This window comes from Ceratosolen solmsi, unplaced genomic scaffold (genome assembly GCF_000503995.2).
Source record: "Ceratosolen solmsi marchali unplaced genomic scaffold, CerSol_1.0 scaffold8, whole genome shotgun sequence".
Classification (NCBI taxonomy): Eukaryota; Metazoa; Arthropoda; class Insecta; order Hymenoptera; family Agaonidae; genus Ceratosolen; species Ceratosolen solmsi.
In genome coordinates this window covers 201,313-221,480 of record NW_011948439.1, presented here as the reverse complement: position 1 = coordinate 221,480, position 20,168 = coordinate 201,313, and the positions used below count along the sequence as shown (strand labels likewise).

The 20,168-nt window shown below is 28.7% G+C and overlaps 1 protein-coding gene across 1 annotated transcript in view; it reads left to right on the top strand.

Moving 5' to 3' along the window:
- The window catches only part of Smr (nuclear receptor corepressor smrter), a 64,862-nt gene that overhangs the window by 18,520 nt on the left and 26,174 nt on the right, over positions 1 to 20,168 (top strand). The window contains exons 2-10 of the mRNA XM_011503577.1: positions 4,660 to 5,096; positions 6,105 to 6,111; positions 6,190 to 6,538; positions 8,376 to 8,858; positions 10,492 to 10,794; positions 11,645 to 12,061; positions 13,702 to 14,055; positions 14,575 to 15,137; positions 17,186 to 17,472. Coding sequence (XP_011501879.1) covers positions 5,003 to 5,096; positions 6,105 to 6,111; positions 6,190 to 6,538; positions 8,376 to 8,858; positions 10,492 to 10,794; positions 11,645 to 12,061; positions 13,702 to 14,055; positions 14,575 to 15,137; positions 17,186 to 17,472 — 2,857 coding nt within the window. The 5' untranslated portion in view covers positions 4,660 to 5,002. The remainder of the gene's footprint in view (positions 1 to 4,659; positions 5,097 to 6,104; positions 6,112 to 6,189; positions 6,539 to 8,375; positions 8,859 to 10,491; positions 10,795 to 11,644; positions 12,062 to 13,701; positions 14,056 to 14,574; positions 15,138 to 17,185; positions 17,473 to 20,168) is intronic.

The window sequence follows — 20,168 nt, the reverse complement described above, 5'->3', positions numbered from 1 at the left end:
TCCGTTACATCATAAACATTTTCAAAGAGTGCGAGGGAGAGAGAAAGAGAGAGAATGAGCGAGGGCGGGAGGGAGAGGGAGAGAGAGTAAATAGAGGAGTGACGAAAGTGAGCACACTGAGTAAGATGCATATTGTACCTTCAATGTTTGACTTTTCTGATCAAATTTAGCACACTACTTTATATTCTATTAACGGGGTTTCAATGTCACGTAAGATATTTCCTAAATTAATAATTAGTTATCTATAACTGTAATTTTTCCTTTCTTGCCGATTATTATAGCAAATGTTGTAATCGAAATTAACATTTCTGAGTCTCATATCTGAAAAACTAAGATTCCAATTAATCTTGTCCTGTTATATGCCATTGCCATTCATTTTCAGCGTCATTGGTTTTCGTGAATATTAGAGGTGTGTTTTATGATGAGTTTTCAGGACACGCTTTTTATCTGAATATATAGCTAAATCTGGAAACGGTTTGGATTTTAAAATAAAATATGCCGTTCTATTTTTAAAGTTTTAAGAAATAATGTTGAAAAAAGAATGGTATGGAGAGAAAAAGAAAGAGCGATAGGAAGAGGGAGGTTGGGGCGGTAGTGAAAACAGAGTTGAGACGACCTGGCAACACTGTCGATCTTTTTCCCCACGCGCTCCCTCTTTTCTTGTACACACGACGTTCTTGTTCGCACGGAGAAAGGAACGGAGCGTTGGTCGCTCGGTGGTGTCATCGCTGCAGGCTGTCGGTACAGTTCCTCGAGTTAGGGGATATGCAGAATATCCAAGATATTTTTGGTGCGTCGGGGTGGTACATTATTAGACAAGACGCTGGAAGGCGCATGCGCGTGTGATACGGCCACGTGGTTGTTCATTGTATTGTGCACATGCGCGGCGGCCATCGCTACAGAAACGATCCCGCGTAGCTGTTTTCGATTCGTCGCTGACGCTTTTTTCCCAAAAGGGAGGAGTCGCAAAGATGAGTTCAGTGTCCATTGACGTATTTTGCGGAAATGTATCGTTGAATGCAGTCGAAGACAGTTCTGAACCACAAATGTTGCACACGTGGAATTTGTAGAACAGGTGGAATTAAAATAATTAGGACGATAAAAGGCGAGTTGCTCAAGAAGTCTCGGATATAGAAACAAATTTTATCGACTACACCTTTGCTTTAGAAAAATAAAAAAATTAAATTGATCTTAATAAGTAACCATAAAATATTAGATTGTGTCTCTGTCTGCCTCTCTCTCTCTCTCTCTCTCTCTGCCTGTGTGCGAGTGAGTGAGTGAGTGTGTGTGTGTACGGCATAGGTTTTCAATAAATATTTTTATTTTCCCACGATTGTATCGTTAGTTTGAAATTTATACTATTAGCACAATTTATAAATGATCCGACATTATATTTTAACAAACAGCTGATTTTGCTTCTCAAAACATTTATTAATTATCAATAAATATTTTTATTTCATTATTATGCTCAAGTACACTTGTCTGATTGTCTTTATATTTTCAATTTAATATGTTCGAATTTTTTATTATAGAAGAATTTTAGTTGTTAAAGTTCTTAGTTTTTAAAAATATGAATAATTTAAAACTATGGGCTTTGAATTATAATTTATATTAATTAATTATAAATTTAAAAGTTTGTTTATTAACAAGGAGGAAGGTATAAAGGATTTTGTTAAGTATTTGGCATAAATGTTGATAGTAGAAAAGTATTGGAAATAGGCTTTATACGAAATGGAAGTTATTGATAAGCCTTAGCTTGTTAAACTTGTCCGGGGTCAATCTGGGAGGGTATCGTTCGAAGCTTTCCGATATGCGCATATTATTTTACATACTATTTTTGCGACGAACAACATCATTCGTTGACTGCGGTTGCGTCTTAAACCACCAACACTTCTATTACACTCTATATAATACTTTAATGCGCATTTATAATTTGATTTTTTATGGGGTGACAATCATTATTCGTTTTATAGAATATACTGTACTATTTTCATTATTTTTATTTCTTGTATTTACCAGTTATATTAATTTAGTATGACTATTAATGTAATACTATCGTAGTATTATAAAGTTTCTTAGTTTTTTGATTAAAAGAATTAACCGATTGAATATGAGCAATTGAAATTTTATTAGAGTAATTATTTTATTGGATTTTAATTAATGGCCGGCATTTCCCAACTACGTATTTATAACAACTTTGAAAATTACATTAATTATGAATATAATTTATAAAAGTAGTCGACATCTCGTATAGTAATTGTGATTTCATAAACTTCTATTTTCCTTCTAAATTTGATATTAAAATTACTTTTATTTTCAAGTCACCGCTTATTTTGCGATATTCACGTGTAATTGCGTCTATATTGGGTTATTTGCATTATTTTGTAAATATTGAAACTTTCTCCGTAATTAATGTAATAAAGATACCAGATTACATTGATTGGATCGATAGTGGTTTCAATGGTTCTTCCCTTTTTATTACATTTATGCTTAGTTCAAAATAGGAGTGAAATAGTACGAAATAGAAACTATTTCTTTTGTTGCTATATTTATTTATTTTTAAATAACTGTCATAAAAAAAAAGTTTATTTTATAATAGATTTTCTGTATAAATATTTTTTTGACAAAAGAATCATCTATTTACTTAAGAAAAGCAATTAATGGTTATATTTACATTTTTATTGTATATTCTCTAGCGAATAATTATTTGAGAATATAAAACGGGAGATAATTTATAATATAATTAAAAAGAAAATTTTAACAATATGATAATTTCAGTTTTTGTATATCTTTAATGATATGAAAATGAATAACGAGCAGTATTCGATACATTTTTTATTAATAATTATTTATGTATAAATATGATGCAATAATTTAAAGAGTATTATTTAAATTTTTTTTAGGCGTAACGTGGTTACCTTTTTTTTATTTAGTGAACTAAAATATTTAGAACACTCTAATTTTTAGAAATAATTTTAACATTGTACTGTAGTTTTAAATTAGTTATTTTTCTAAAAAAGTAACGTACTTTGAAATGTAAATAATTGATTGATTTACCTAGTTAAATATTTAGGTTATAATTGTAACAAATATTTAATAATAATAAGAGTACGTAATATTATTATATATAATATATTAGTTGTATTTAAAAGAATCACCAATTAAGATTTTGAAATTTGTTACGAGGTTTATATCATTGAGCTACTAGTTCGATTCTAACTATGAAAGAAATATAAATATAGTGTGATAGGAAACTATCTTTCATGTTTGTGTAGTTGTATTTTGTTCAAACAAGAGGGAGGATGTATTGTACGTAATTTATTCTCTATATCTCTCATTATTCATGTAAATATTGGAAGTTGTATTATTTACTTCTCCCATGAGAATATATTTGTTTGTAAACGTATAACTAACTGAACGTGTGCGCTATATATTTTTAAAATACTGCAATGTTGTTTTTAATATGCCTAGTATTAACAAAAAATTTCTTTATTCATTATTATCTACTATATTTATTAGATTTAAATAATTTTGTCTCAATACATATTTTGAAACATTGTGATTGATAAATTTTTGCACAATTTTTAAAGTTATTTTAAATTTTGATTAATTTGTCATTTTGAAACTGATAATGTATTTAAATATATTAAATATTCGTTAATGCCCTGGAATATAAATTAAAAGAAATTTCTAATTTGCTTAATTAGAGAAAAAAGTATAGATTTATCACAGTTATTGGTTGAAAATTTATATTTTCGTTCTTCATCAGTTCAATTAAGAAAAGTTTAATTTTAAAAGCTTTTCTATAAAATATGTAATCGAAATCAACATAATGTATCTTAGACCTACACCAATTTTTCGATAAATACCAAAGAAGTAAATAAACTATGATCAATATTAATTTGCAGAATTGTTGTCCAATAATATAGAATTATGATACATATCAAGGGTTCGTATTAAATATCGAGGGTGCGATAAGAAACGAATTCAGATGCATTCAATAGTAGAATTTTATTATTGTTTAAACTAATAACCCTCGTTATTATGTATATAAATTTCATGTTTGATTGTTGGTAGTTTATAATTCAATGTGTGAGATTTAGAAGATGTAAAATTTAAAAATTTATTGAAAAATCATTTGAAATTTATCAGATTAAGAATTGTATTATTGATATTTATATATTATTTATATTCTGGTATTATTGTCGATATAATATAATTAGTTATAATATTCGTAGTTTATATTGATTTTGGACTTTCTTATGCATGCGTATATTTAATATTACATTAAATTGATTAAATCATTACACTGAAGTATTTGACAATAATCGGCAAAAGTAATATTTATGTTTTATAAAATGTTTTATATTAATGTATTTTATACATTTCTGAATTAAAAAAAAAAGTTTTGACTGCTATTCACGCCCATAAAGCCATATTTCTATATTTAGGCATCGAGAGCATCAAATTATATAAAAATTATATAAAAATAATAAATTAAAATAATTGAAAATATTTAAAAATAATTATGTACATATTTACATATTTAATGAATATAATTGTAAATTAAGAAAAATAGATGAGTTTGATGGAATAAGGATTTAACTATAAATTAATGTATCTAAAACGATGGAAATAAGGTTGGTTTCATTGTTGTAGGCCCCAGCAGAGCTACGGTTCAAGCTCACGTCAAGCGGTGTCTCCGCGGACGGTCGAGGGTAGCGGTGTCGGGGGCGTCGGGGGCGGCGGCGCTGCTGCGGCGGGTGGCGGCGGGGGCGCTGGCGGCGGCCCTGGCAGCCTCGTCGTCGGCGCAGGCGCGGTGCGCTACCCGCAGCACCACCAGCAGCCGGCCCCCACCTCGGCCCCAGTCGGGCCCCAGGCCCACCCCCCGGCCCATCACTTTTATCACTACCCCCACTTACAACAGCACCACCAGTTCCAGCACCATCAGGTCGCCGCTGCCACCGCCGCCGCCACCTCATCATCGCCGGGATCATTGGCGATGAATAGTGGCCCGACTGGCGGCCCTGGCCAGCCACCAGCGGGACTCCAAGCGACCTCTTCAAGTTCCTCTTCGCGCGACCAACACGCGGTGAGTGCACGTCGAACTTTTATTTAAATCCAATATTGTTTTAATAATCTATCGGGCAGACTTATATTGAATGTTAACATTTTTATAATTCAGAAGGGTGTTAGGATATTTTCAAATTTAAATAAAATTATAATTTATTTTGGTCGTAAATATTCAAGTACTACTAAATATCATTAAATATAAATAAACCTTTTAAGCAACTTGAATTTTATCGCGTAACACATTCAATTGAGCCTATTGCTTCTATTCAACCTACTATCTACCCAGTTTAATATAAATTAAATATTATAGCTTTTTAATGATAATCATCACATTTAAAAACATCGATCAGTCATAGATAACGGCTTAGCCAACAGATATGGCTCACTTTTACGATAAACAATTAAAGAAATATTAAATTTGTCTTTATAATATTACTTTTGATGATTTTCTCAATCTCTTACTGATAATAAAAAGGGTTTTTATATTTTCATTTAAAGATGTAATAATGAAGATTATTTTTAAACAAATTTATGTAAAAAATAAAAAATACATAAAAGATAATATAAAAAATTCTTTAAATATTTGAATGTAACGAATTCTTATTTGTCTTTAATTATAAAATAAATTAAATTATTGAAAAATGTAAATAATAAAATACTTCACATTTTATCTCTGTATTTTTATACCGAATAAAAATATATTGCATTATTTGAAATCATCTTTTTCATTATTAATCTCCTTTTGTTATTTATTCATTCTTTCATTGATTGATTGATTGATTTATTCATTCGTTCATTCGCTCATTCGTCCATTCTTCATTCATTCTTTCACTCATTCATTCGTTCATTCATTCATTAATTCGTTCATTCATCTTTCTTCATTACACATGATTAATAATATACCTTCATAAGAGAATCTTAAGCAAGGAAAGGGAAAAGGGTTTGGTCATTGGTTTGTAAGGGGAAACATTTATTATTCGCTGCGATGTATACATAACTTTATCGACTACATTCCAATTAATAAATAAAAGGGCAACGATTGCAGGCAACTCGAACAAATTCGGCATTTTCATATAAAATATACTAATTTATCCTTTGTTTTTGCTTTTTGGTGACACAGCAGTCAGGAAACGATCCGAGTGGCCTGAACATCACGATAATGAACATTACGGTACCTCCTGTGGTACCCGTGCCTACTGGCCTCCGTTTCGTTCATCCATATCTACCTCCGCCACCACCCCATCCACATCCCTCATCTCAATCGGCCACCTCTGTGGCTCAGGTCGCGCAGGTCGCCTCTTCAAATTCAGCCTCGCCAGTCTCTGCCTCCTCTGGACCTTCCGCTATCGTACAGCAGCAGGTGCCAAACAGACAGCATCCACCATCAGCACCTTCACCTGCTTCTGCCGCCAGCAATGCCGCCGCCGCGTACACGCGCGACGTTTATCGCAATGCCAGTCCTAATGTGAGTATTGCGAATTTGGCAGGGATAGATGACCGAGAGGATGCTCGTGGATATATGGGATGGTGCCCCATGGAGGTATTCACTTGTTCACTAAATCAAATGCGCTTTTATAAATCAGTGTTTATCATCTTAAGTACGGGCTACTAGCATTTAAACATCGGTCGTGTTATTTTTATCGTTATCCCCCTTCTCTTAGCTAAGCTAACCTATAATTCCTTTCTTTTTTTCACCCTTTTCAATATCACCTCTTAAATATATGTTTTCTTAATTTAGAAATACCAGTTTTTTAAATATTTTTGTTAATTCATGAACATTGTACAAAAAAAAAAAAAAAAAAAAAATTGAGTCGATGATTTGTACATCTACAGTGTACAGTGCATTGACAGTTCACTGTCATAACAATTTATTGTTCGAGTGTATAAATATGTAGAGGCCCTTTTGATTATCAAGAAATTCTACATTTTTAGACGTAGTTCTAACTATATTGAGTAAATGAAATCTTGATAAATTTTAGTCAAACTTCGTATGCCCCAGTATTCCAGCAAAATTAATAACAGCCATTTTTGAAAATATAAATTACAGACAGAAAATGTTGCTAAGTACTTTAATTATATATTTCTTTCTATTTCATTTTTGTCTTCGTTTATTTTCTTCTTCTTTATCACTTCTAACCGCGCGCGCGCACACGCGTGCTAGATATCGATTTGTTTACAACTGCCGAGCTCGTCGACCTGTACTGTAATTACAACACGCGGACTTGGAGTCACGCTCTTGCTTTTTTTTCTCATTTCGCGTACATAACTGATTCCCAATAATGGTTCATGAGTAATGCTTACGTCATAATCGTCATCGTCGTCATCACGTGATTAAGTGGGTGGTTGAAGGTTGTCTTCACCTATGTGTTTCTTCGAACCTATTTTATTGTTCAAATTGACGCGTGCTTCATATATATTTTTCCTATACTTCTCTTTCTTTGCTTTCTCTGACAGCTTACTTGCTTAGGAAAAATTATCGCAATACAATTCTCTGATTAGCATTATATTTTGTATAATACAACTACATAGCTACTATCTATCCGATCAGTTCCTATAACATTTTCTATCATTTTACGAGCATTACGAGCATAGCCATAAAACTATATTAGTACTCGTGAACCATGTTATATAAATCTTTATTTCACCCTACCGTACTATTTTACCCTTATATAAAATCGAGTCTTTTATAATAACGGATACCAATTAAATCTTCTTGAATTTATTATATCTTTATTTTTCTTAACATTTTATTCTTTATTTTCTTCTTCGAATTATTCAAATAAAATTTTTTAGATAAAAATGGTTTTTGCATAATTCTATTGTATTTTTTTTTCATTTCACATGTATAATGAGAAGCGGGATAATTTTAAGTTTTTAAAATTGTAACTGTATTTATCAGAAATGAAATATATTTCATCTAGAGTTTATTTCTGTAAATCATTTAAATATTAAAAATTTTGAAGTAAAAAAATTTTCACGAGCAGTTTATTTTATGTTAATTGTATTTTATATAAAAATTTTGTATTAAAAATCTATAATTATAATAATATATTAAAAACACAAATGTTATGATTGATTTATTGAATGTATAGTATTTCATTATGATTTGTGCTTTAAAAAATCAAAAATATATCCCAATATTTAAGAATTTTGGATAATATATGATAAATTCATTTAAATTCATTTAAATTAACTCGACCGTATTTGAGAAGATACACATAAAGCAAATATATTAATAAGCGCACATTACCACGATGAATTGATGACAAGTAATTTTTAACACAAGATTTATTATATTTCAGGTAAACGAACGAGTAGCGATAAGTGTCAGCAGCAGTCCCGTGTCCTCGCAAGTCGTCAACGTCGGCAGTGAGTACGTGGTCAGTGGTCGGGGCGAAAGGCCTCGGATATCTCTACTCCCAGCGCCGGCTTCCATCGCACCTGCGGCCTCACCAACAGCTCCCACAGATTACCACGCTGCTGCTGTACGCAACAATCGTAGCAGCAGCAGCAGCGGCGGTGGCAACGGTGGACCTGCGATCTTGGCGATACAGCCTCAGGATTACCGTCCGAGTCCTGTGGATATGGCTCAACTGCAGCAGGATTCGCCTCCTTTTAAGAAGATCCGTCTCGGACAGCCTGTACAGCAGTTACCACCATCTCAGCAACAGCAACAACAATCGATATCGCACACAGAATGCCAACGGATCACGAATACACAGGACTCGTTGATGAAGCAGAAACATGTGCAGCATCTTCAACAACCCCTCAGGATAGATACAAGGGTGTGTTTATATTGAACAAATGCATGAATAGATTGTTGTATTATAAATTTTATCTATACAACACTATAACGATGGAATATTTGCTTAAACACTGCGTGCAATATACTTATTAATTATTGTAAAAAATATTAGACTAAATTATACAGAGTATTAAGCTTTACAAGAACTTTTTTATATGTACTTCTAATTATAAAGATAATTTAGTAATGTTAGTACAATAGAAATCATCATGATATAATGACTATTTTAGAAATTTTAGTAATGTATAACAATAAAATATTAAGAAAAAATGGAACAAATTATTGAGATTTCATAATTTTATAAAAAATAGTATTAGTAAATATTATAACAGTTTTGAGATAAAATTTATAAATGGCTAATTTGTTAGTAGTTTATTTAGCTACAAAACAAACTTGAATCAAATTATCAAGTAATCATGTAATATTATTAACTTAGTTGATACCATGTAGAAAGGTATAAAAACAATATAAATTTGCATACCCTATTTCTAAATACTTAAGCTGTTATAATTATGGTTATATTGTATATTAATTAACCTATGTTCTAATACAAGTATTTCAAGTAATACAAATATCAAATATCTACCACGAATCAATACATTTTAGATTATATATTTTATTAAAATGTAGGAAATAAATATCTACAGGTATAAACAATATTTTTACTTAAAATGGATCATCTAAATCTTATTGATGAAAAATATTGAGAGTTTTAATATTTTTTAATATTATTCGTATTGAATTATTTATTATCAATTGAAAAACAATAAAAATAATTTTTATAAATTGTGGAAATTTATAACTTAAAATGAATTTTGTTTTATATTTTGAAAATTATATGTTTATAAAAAAACATTGTAATAATTATAAATATATATAGAGTAATTCTAATTTTGAATTAAAAATTTGAGTTCTAAATACTCAAATTTAATTGAAATTGTTTGTATATACAAGAAAATTATAATTATAGCGCTGAACTAAATTTTTTTAAAAAATTTAATAACTAAGGCAGAGTTAAATTAATTATAAAGGACTAAATTTTTTATTTTAATTTAACTATTAAGTTATTATTTAAAAATTTTTATTCTTTAAGAAAATATTTTATAATGTTAACGTAATATAAAAACATGATTTTGTAAGTTTATTTTATATTTGAATATATACAATACTTATGATATTTATTCAAATGCTTTTTTGAGATTCGTCATTTTCTTAAATATAAGTATAAATTGAATAATTTAATTTTTGATTTTTTAATAAAATCCAAAACATTTTAATTTATAAAATATTTGATTCAATACCAATGATATCCTCATATTAAATAAATTTACAATCTATTTTAAGATTGACTTCTCTGATAATTATCTATATCTTACAAGATTAAGATTTTTTTAAACGATATTTTTTTTAAATAATTTATATTAACATGTTTTATTTTATTTTATAAAACATTTAATTAGATTGCTTATTAACATTATTGTCAAGTTAATGATACATTTGTATTATTTTATTAACAATGTTTAATCTATCAAACACTATTGTAGTTTAGAGGTTATTAAATTTTTAAAATAATTTTGTTTATTATATAATGTATTTGTATATTTTTATTACAGCCAACGGCTGGTGTTTATACACCACAAACAGAAGCGATCTCGCCAACTCTTCCAGAGCCCAATACGCAAGAGGACGCTGCATTTAGGAGTACCAAAGACGATCTCCTTCAGCAGATCGCCAAAGTCGATCGGGAAATTGCTAAAAGGGAATCTCAGATTAGTAAGTTACGAAAAAAACTTAAAGAATTGGAAGAAGTTGCGAGCAAACCTTTGGAAGCACCTGGGACTAAAAGACCCGTGGAAGAAACATCTCTACAACCTAAACATCAGTCGCTTGTACAAAAAATATATGCTGAAAATAGGGTAAGATATTTAAATAAGTATTGCAATATGAATGTCTATTTAGTGGAAAGTATTTTATACGAACTTATTTCGAATTAGATAATTAAAATGAGTACATTTATCAGATTATAAATTTTTTTTCTTCAAATTATTAAAGAATACTTTTTTTTTATATGACTAAAAATAAATATATTATTCAAAATACATACTTTATTTTCAGATGAGTTAATAATCTAAAATATTTTTAATCATTATCATAAAAGCAATCACTATTGTCAAATTTGCATGAATTTTATAATCTATTGTGATAAATCAACTTCATAATCAATCTGAATAAATAAAAATTTATCTGTTAACATATTTGAAAATATGATGTATTAAAAATTTATCATGAATATTAGCAAAAATATTAACTGATTGTGTAATTGTGTGTGCGCGTGTATGTGCGATTACGTGTAATTATATATAATTAAAGAGAATTTTATATTTCAAATTTGGTATAAATGTTTAATAGTAAAAATATTTGTAACAACTATTTTACAATGCATACATAAGTAGCATTTTAATATAATAAAAAATCTCATATTTATGTAAATAAGTAATCCATATTTAATACAATTGTCTTTAATATAACACAATGTTTTTATTCTGAGAAATGATCTGAAAAAGGTCTCTTAGACTGTATTTCATAAATTTGTAAATGCTTCCTTTACAAGAAATTGTATCAATCAAGCACAGAAGCTGTATATCAATAAGCACTAGTCGAAAGCTTCAAAAGCTACGAATGAAATATAAGAAAATTTATTATTAACAATTATTAAACATTATTATCGTCCGAATGAATTAATAATTTTACTAATATATTTTTCAGAAAAAAGCTGAGGAGGCGCACAGGCTGCTAGAGAAGTTAGGTCCGAAGATAAAATTGCCGCTTTACAATCAACCATCGGATACAAGTATATACCAGGAGAATCGCACAAGGCATCAGTGCATGAAAGCGCGTCTCGTTGCGAGATTGCGTAAAGAGCATGTGGAACGTGCCTCCTTGCATCATCAACAATCTCAGACCTATGCAATTCTTGTACAGGAGTGGCACCGAAAGGTGGAAAAACTGGAAGCAACTCAGAAACGCAAAACCAAGGAGGCTAAAAATCGCGAGTTTTTCGAGAAAGTTTTTCCGGAGCTGCGCAAACAACGCGAGGATAAGGAACGCTTTAACAGGGTCGGTGCACGCATTAAGAGCGAGGCCGACCTTGAAGAGATTATGGATGGTCTGCAGGAGCAGGAGGTATTTTAGAACGTCACACCTTTTATTTTTATAATATTGCTTTTTTCTGTTTTCCTCAAGATTGGCTTTCTTATTGTAATTTTTCCATTGGGAATAATTGAATCATTAATAATCAAGATTAGTATTATATACTTGTAAATAATCGTAAAATATCTGTGCAATGTATTAATCATTTTTTAATATAGTTTTATTAAACTTCATTAATGAACCATAACTGGGTAAAGTAATTGTGATAATATTTAAAATAATTTGTTAAAAATATTAGTTTTGATTATTAATGCTGCGTGTTTTTTTATTCTATTATCGCTGAATGTTTATTATTAAAAATTCGAGTCGAAAGAGAAAAGGTGAGCGAAATTGAAGGAAAATATTGTGCTCGTTATATTATTGTGTTTAAGCTTAAATTTTTGTGTGCTTTGCTAATCTTTCGAAGGCTTAATATTTAATCTAATTTTTGTCGAATTTCGTAGATGTTTTATCTACGGAATTTTTTCTTTATCTTTATAATGTTTTATCAATGTGCTGAGATCATTATACAATTATATTCATTGATTCATCGTTTACGAAAATATCTAATCTTTTCTTATTGAAAAGAAATTTTAACCACCGCGAAACATCTTTCTCAAGAGCACCAAACTATCCACATTAATTCATATTTCTGCTTTAAGAAACTCACATCTGACTAACAAGCACATTGCTTTTTAATATTTTTGTTCGTCATCACATGATGTCCAAATACGTTTTACTGAAAATAAATAGCTTTTGCGGTATCAATATTCTATTCGCTAACTATTTATACGCAAATACTAGAATAATGCACCTACGACTTTTATGTAACATCATTGATTTTAGTTTGTCATCTAAAATGTAATTGCATCATCGACTCATGAGACTTTGTATAGTTCAGGATTATTGATTTCTTTGGTTGGTACGAAAGATATCTGTGATGACGATATCAGATAACTGGCCGGTATTCGCGGAATATTTAGGATAATAATTTGTTCATTCTTGTTGAACGTCGGCCGTCTCGACTAAGTGCTGGTCAGGAAGTGGTCGACTAAAACCAATGGATGAAGAAGACAAATTTATCTACTGATGAATGTTCCATAATGTACAGAAATATTCTCAGTACATTAGATTTTTTTTATAAAATTTGAAAACAAATGTAAATTACTTATATTATTTTTTAAATATATAAATTAACTAGGTTGGTGTATATATTGAAAGATCTTTGATTTTTGGCAAAAATTTTCTCGCGAAACACACGTCATGGAAGATTCTTATCATTGCTAATTCCTCAGGAAGAGTTGTCGGCCGAGTTAAAAAATGCGTTGAAAGCTCATCAGGTTAGTAATGTATATTTGCTTTCTATCGTATATAAACAATGCGTTTATATTCATGTAATACTTTTGTGCACTTTTTTAAACTTACTGGTTTACATCCAAACACATAAAATGTTGAAAACAGCTGATGTATTTTACATTTTAACTTTCAACTTATTTTATTTATTTTGCTGGACAGTTCTAAATAAAAGTCTTTGTCACTTATTCTCTTTCGCGCTCGATAACGCGTCGGAATATTACATCCTGAATGTAGGCTAAAAAATTGAAAAAACGGGACGTCGAATAATGTGCTTGCAGATGGAGGATAAGAAGATGCGCTCGTACGCTGTTATTCCACCGCTGCTGTTAGATGCGAAGCAGCGGAAAATCGCATTTCAGAATCGAAATGGTTTGCTTCAGCCGGAAGAACTTGAAGCATTGCACAGCGAAAGAAAACTTATTAACGTTTGGAGTACGACAGAACACGATATGTTTAAGGAAAAGTACCTTCAGCACCCTAAGAACTTCGGAGCGATAGCCCAATCGTTCGAGCACAAATCCGTGGCGGATTGCGTGCATCATTACTACCTCACTAAAAAAGCGGAGAATTATAAGCAGCTATTGCGAAAATCGAGGCGCACCCGTAGTTCCCGAAACAACCCTAACAATAAGGTAATAATAATGATTTTCAATTCCGTTATTCTACATAGATCGTTTTACTTCAATATTGATTGAGCATTTTATTGCGTTTTACAATTACAAATTTTTTAAATCAATTTAAATAATAGACAAAATTCTTAAACTCTTAACGAACTTTATTATAAATACAAATAACATTTGTTTATTAAGTTAAAATTCAATAAGACACGTAATATTATCATTTTAATGTCAACGAGGAATGACTAGTACTAAATATAATATGAATTCAGAAAAATATCTTTATAAATATAAGTGATCTTTGAATAAAGACTAATCACCGGTATAATTCCCAAATAATTATTAAAACCAATTTTTGTTAAATTTATATTTCATAATATATAAATTTCTATATACTTTAGAATTATTGCATTAAAACATATTTACAGTTCATAGTTCCCAATCAATATAATGCTAAACAAGAAAGAAAAAAACCTGATTTCATAGTTTTTCTTTACATAATATAAGGAATAATTATTTTTATACTTTGTTTAGGTAAATAATAGTAACTCCACTATCGGACCTATAGATATATTAACGACAGGAGTAACTACGAGGCTGCAGCGTGAGCAGCAACAGAAAACGCAAGAAAATCCACAAAGCACCTCGGCATCGTCAAGTGGTAGTAATAATACAACGACAACAATATCGACTCCATCGACGATAATTCCTTCATCATCGTCAACTTCAGTTACGAATGCAAACGGTTCGACGCCATCCTCATCAATTATCGCCACTGTTGCTATTTCGTCCAATAATAGTGTTGCTGTGTTAACTTCAGAATCTTTGCCAACGACGGCGATAATAACGACGACAGCGATAACAATAACATCGACATCATCAACAGTAGCGTCAGCATCCGTCCCAAGTATAAACGAGACGATAACGACGTCGACCGTACTGACGACATCAACGTCGTCGACAAGCACTAAGGATGCCCGTGAAGCAAACAAGGAAAACAAGGAAATTAAGACAGAGTTAAAGGATTCACTACTTCTTAAGGATATCAAAGAGGAATCGCAGTCGAGTTCTGAGACACTTTCCAGCAGAGAAATTAAGTGAGTTATTCTTATCCTTGAACACTTCATATCTCTTACATCTAATAAGATGTGAACATCAATATTATTATAAATTAATAATTCATTAACATATTCAAAAATATTAATATTTTTATTATTTCAATTATATTTCTTTGAATAATTAATATGTATATATATACATTGATTGATTTAGATTAAGTAATATTCTAAGTACATAAAATATACTGACATTAAGTAATTTATAATAGTTTTGTATTCTCGTTAAGGGGATAGAATTTAATTTTGTTTTTAAATTTTGAATTGGTAATGGCTTCGTGATGATAATATGATTTTAAGCAATTTTGATTGAATCTCTTATAGAAAAATATAATAGTTATTAAATAATAAATTAAATAAATAAATATATTAAATCAATATCATTATTTAATTAAATAGTAATGCTTATGTAATAATTATTATAATTCTACATTCAAAGCAAATGGCTCATTGAAAAACTATATTGTAAAATTCATATTATTGTTTTTCTTAATTAATTTCATAACTATACGATTGATTTTACTTAGTATAAAATGTAAATTTCAATTTATCTTAACTTACTTTAAAATTATTATTTTTTTAATAAAGCATATAATTATCTTATAACGTATATCAAAGTGCTATACAATTCTTATTCGAAATTTTTGTTTGGTAACGTTTTTTTATGATGAATAAAAAAAAATAATTTGGAAATTTATTTGAAAAATTGATGTTCATAATTATTAAAATTAATTACTTATATATTAATTTGAATACAAAATTATCATTGATATAAAAGTAATTATTCTTTCACTCCTAATTTCCAAATAATTGCTTTAATAACATATTTAATAAATATTATTTTTCTCCCATGTTGTAATTCAAATCTATTAAAATTTTAATCTAAATACGCAGATTCGTTTCACTTATTAATTATAAAAGCCATATCAAAATTTGAAATTTTTATTAAAGTATGTATGTTAAAAAATATTATGTATATTTAAGGGGTAAATAAAAATAAATAAATTAAAAGTATTAACAAAAAACTTTAAAGAAAAAAATATAATGTATTAGTTGATTTAACCAATATTGCAAGTGACAAGAATAATTCTTCTTTTAATCAATTTCGAGCTGTAGGCAAATTAAATGTCATACGTGCGAACAGTAATCGAAAGAGATTTTATAAGCAAATAAAAAACTCTCTTCCTCCCTATTCTAGGCATCTCAGTCTATTATTCTCTCATATATTCCAATAAAGATAAAGTAGGTAGCCGGCCTCTTTTCATTTCTTCTTTGTAAAAATAGTACAATCAAATTTTGAAGATATATCTCGTAAAAATGCAAAATTTTATTTAAAATTTTACTCTTTCTCTACATTGTTCTGAATATTAGTTCAACGTTTGTCTGGGGGTATAGGCCCCCCCTCTCTTTCTCTTCCATTATGAATGATGAGAGAGGGGGGATAGAGAGAAAGGGGGGTAGATCAGTCATTAGCAGATTGCAATGCTAATCAATGGTTATTGGTTAGCGGACAATGTTTGCTTGGATATTCACCCAATGTTCATCATCTTAATTGAGTTGAATTCACGGATTTCATTTACTTGGATGGCGGCTCGGAAAGAGGTAGAGTTTAACAAAGATTTGCATTTTCGCGTTAATTCAAGGTAGCTAGTAATCGATTCTTTTATGATAATCGCCTAGGATATTCGTTTAAAAAATTGTATTCTTTATCGTAAATAAGAAAGTTTACTATATTTTTATGCTTATTCTTCATGGACATTTTTTATTATATTGAATCTGTATATTTCCTGTAGCTGAAAATCGAGAATTCATTCAATATACTTAAAAAACTCTGTATCTTTACTATATATAACATATATAATTTTTTTTTTCTTTGACTTGATTTCACTTATTTTAATTAAATTAAATTTACATTTATGACCATTGAAAGATATTTGCACAAATATTTACTATCCATTTATAATTTCATTTACTTTAAAGCTAAACTCATAATTTTGTATATTTACAATTTGAAATTCGCTTTCCCCCAGGGTCGAGTGTAAAGGCGCCCTGTCTTCATCATCGAATACGAGCGTAACGAATATTAACAATACAAGTACTAACCTTCAATTGGAGCAGCAACAGCAGCAACAGCAGCAGCAGCAGCAGCAGCAGCAGCAGCAGCAGCAGCAGCAGCAGCAAAAAGATAAAAAAAAGAATGCTGGTATTACAGGAGGAAGCTCGAGCGTCACTAGTAGATCAAAAGATAAGAAAAAGGAAAATCACACGGTGCCCATGGAAACTAGCGACGAGGAAGCACAGTCCATAGATGCGATAGGTAAGTCAACAATATTCTTTATAATTATCGAATTTATATTATCAATATCAATTTTTTTACTTTTTTCAATTATAATTTTATTTTAACTTTCAACTAAATTAAGAATTAAATCATTTGATGAAAAATCAGATGTTCATTTTTATTTTATCAATGCCTATGCGATCAGATTAAGTAGCAGTTTTTCAGCATTTTTACGATAGATTTATACAATTTGCAAATTATTAAAAAGATTTTGTTTTAATCATAAATTACGTTCATAATTGATGTATCTCACATAAATGATATCATTTTTTCTGTTGCTAAAGCATAGTTTCTTAAAAACAAATAGTGAAGTAAAAAATAAGTTGTAATGATTTAATATCGGGTAATAATGATCTAATTTATATTATGCCAAGTTTATGTTTAGGATTCTCAAAATGCTTTAAATTTTATATATATATTCCCATTACATACTAGTTTTTTTAATAATTAATAAATAATAAGGCCAGTTTTTAATATTATCTTCAAAATTTTGTTTCTGTATTGATTTATTGGTCCATATTATCCATATTACAAAAATAATTGTACTTGTATGACAAGTATAAAATGAAATTTGATTTATAGTCCTATTTTAATTAATGATATTAATTTGATTCAAAAGTGAAAAACAGTTAAAAATAAGTTATATGTATTTTTTAAACAAATATTTAAATTTTGTTTTATTATCTATACATCGTTGTAGATTGTGTTTTTCTAATTACTGCATTTATTTTTAAATTAAATTAGTAATAATATAAATGTCCAATAAAAAATAGAAAAAAGGTATTTGTAAATTTTAAAACCTAAAAATGTTTTTGTATATTCTGGTAAAGTGTTTCATGATAATTACATGAAATATTTCAAATAACCATTAATTTTTTTCGTCTAAATTTTAATTGTGATATAATTTAACATTTTCAATTACGTAATGCATATAACATTTCAACGGTAAAAACTATTAAAAATTTTTTAATAGGTTAAAAATTAATATTCTTGATTTATATTCATTAATAAGTCTAAATATATACAAAAATAAGTATTAATTTTTTAATACATTTATTTATTAGAAAATTTTTTATGAAAGGCAAATATTATCATATTATATATATTAAAATATTGAGTTTTATTGATACATAAAACAGTTATTAAAATTGTAACCGTGAGAAATAACTAAAAAAGCATTTCACTCGTGCAAAGTGCTCTTATTAATGCAACAATAATAATCGGTGATTTTACAGTACTCATTATGTGATATACATGGAGTCTTATTTAGAAAGGAGGATATATAGTTGAATCAGTATCCGTTACCATAATTCTGTTAATCATATCGTTTTAGTTGTCAGTGTTTAAAATTTAATATTTACAGTATGATAGAAATTTATATTCACATGCTTGTGATCTTTTCATGATTTAATATTTTTCATTTCGGTAAATATTCTTTAATATTAACAAATTCAATATACTATTTAATGGTCATGATACATATAATGTGATTTATTATATTTTTGTTGGAAGTCTATAAAATTTTCTTATTTTTTTATTTTTTATGTATTTAGGTGAGTTCCAAGATTTATAGAAAATATGTTGAATAATGTTTAATTATAAATCAATAAATTTATTATTGGACATTCAGTTAATTATATTTCATATACCATTACGAAGGTTAAATACGTTAATTAAGAACATGATTTCTAAGCCTGAGAGCTATTAAAAATATATTTGATATAAATTATGAAGAAGTATTTTACATTTTAAATAAATTAAAGGATAAATTTAAAAATTTATGTTTCTGCCGGTTAATAAAATGTATAATAATATTGGTTGGTAAATAAATGTATACTTCGAAATTAATAATCAAATAAATTGCAGATAAAAAATATATGCACACATAGTTATATTTAAAATAATGTAAATGTATTAATGAGAAAGCTACTCAAATTATTTTAAAAATGTTTCTGAAATGTATTGTGAAGGAAAATTTATAAAATGTATAGTGATTTTAAACCAGAATAAACAAAAGTTAAATGTGGTAATTCGTTTATTAACAGATAATCGACGATATATAACGATATATACAGAATTTTCGTTATTTTATTTGCTTTTTTACATCAGAAATATTAAATATTACGCATTTGATTAAAAATCAAATTACTATGCCTCTTAATTATAAATGCCTTTATCAATGTTACATACGTTAGTTGCATTATAAAAAACTTCAATTCACGTTTAATGGGTTTTCATTTATTTTCATTTACTTACATGTAATATTCTTCTTAATATAATGTGCTGATTGAAGTAGTAATTTACTTTTTCACGTACAAATTTAAATTCGTTTTATAACCGTTTTTGGCAATTGTTTACATTTGCAAATTGTTCGATTAAAGCGCAACTTCTGCTGATATAATACTAAAATAAACATTGAATTCAATAAGCACTTGGGCTATTCATGAATAAATATCTTTATCATACGTACAGGTGAATTATTTAAAAAGTGATTGCACAGAACATCAAAATAAATCATAACTTCTCTCATTATATAATCAAAACACTGGGGTCACAGTTCTGATATTTGTGAAAGGAAAGTAATGATTCAAAAGTGTAAATTAAATAGAGAAGGGGGTGTTCCGATGGAAGTCCATGTGCACCCAGGGTCGGAAAGCTCAGGTCGGTTTTTGGAT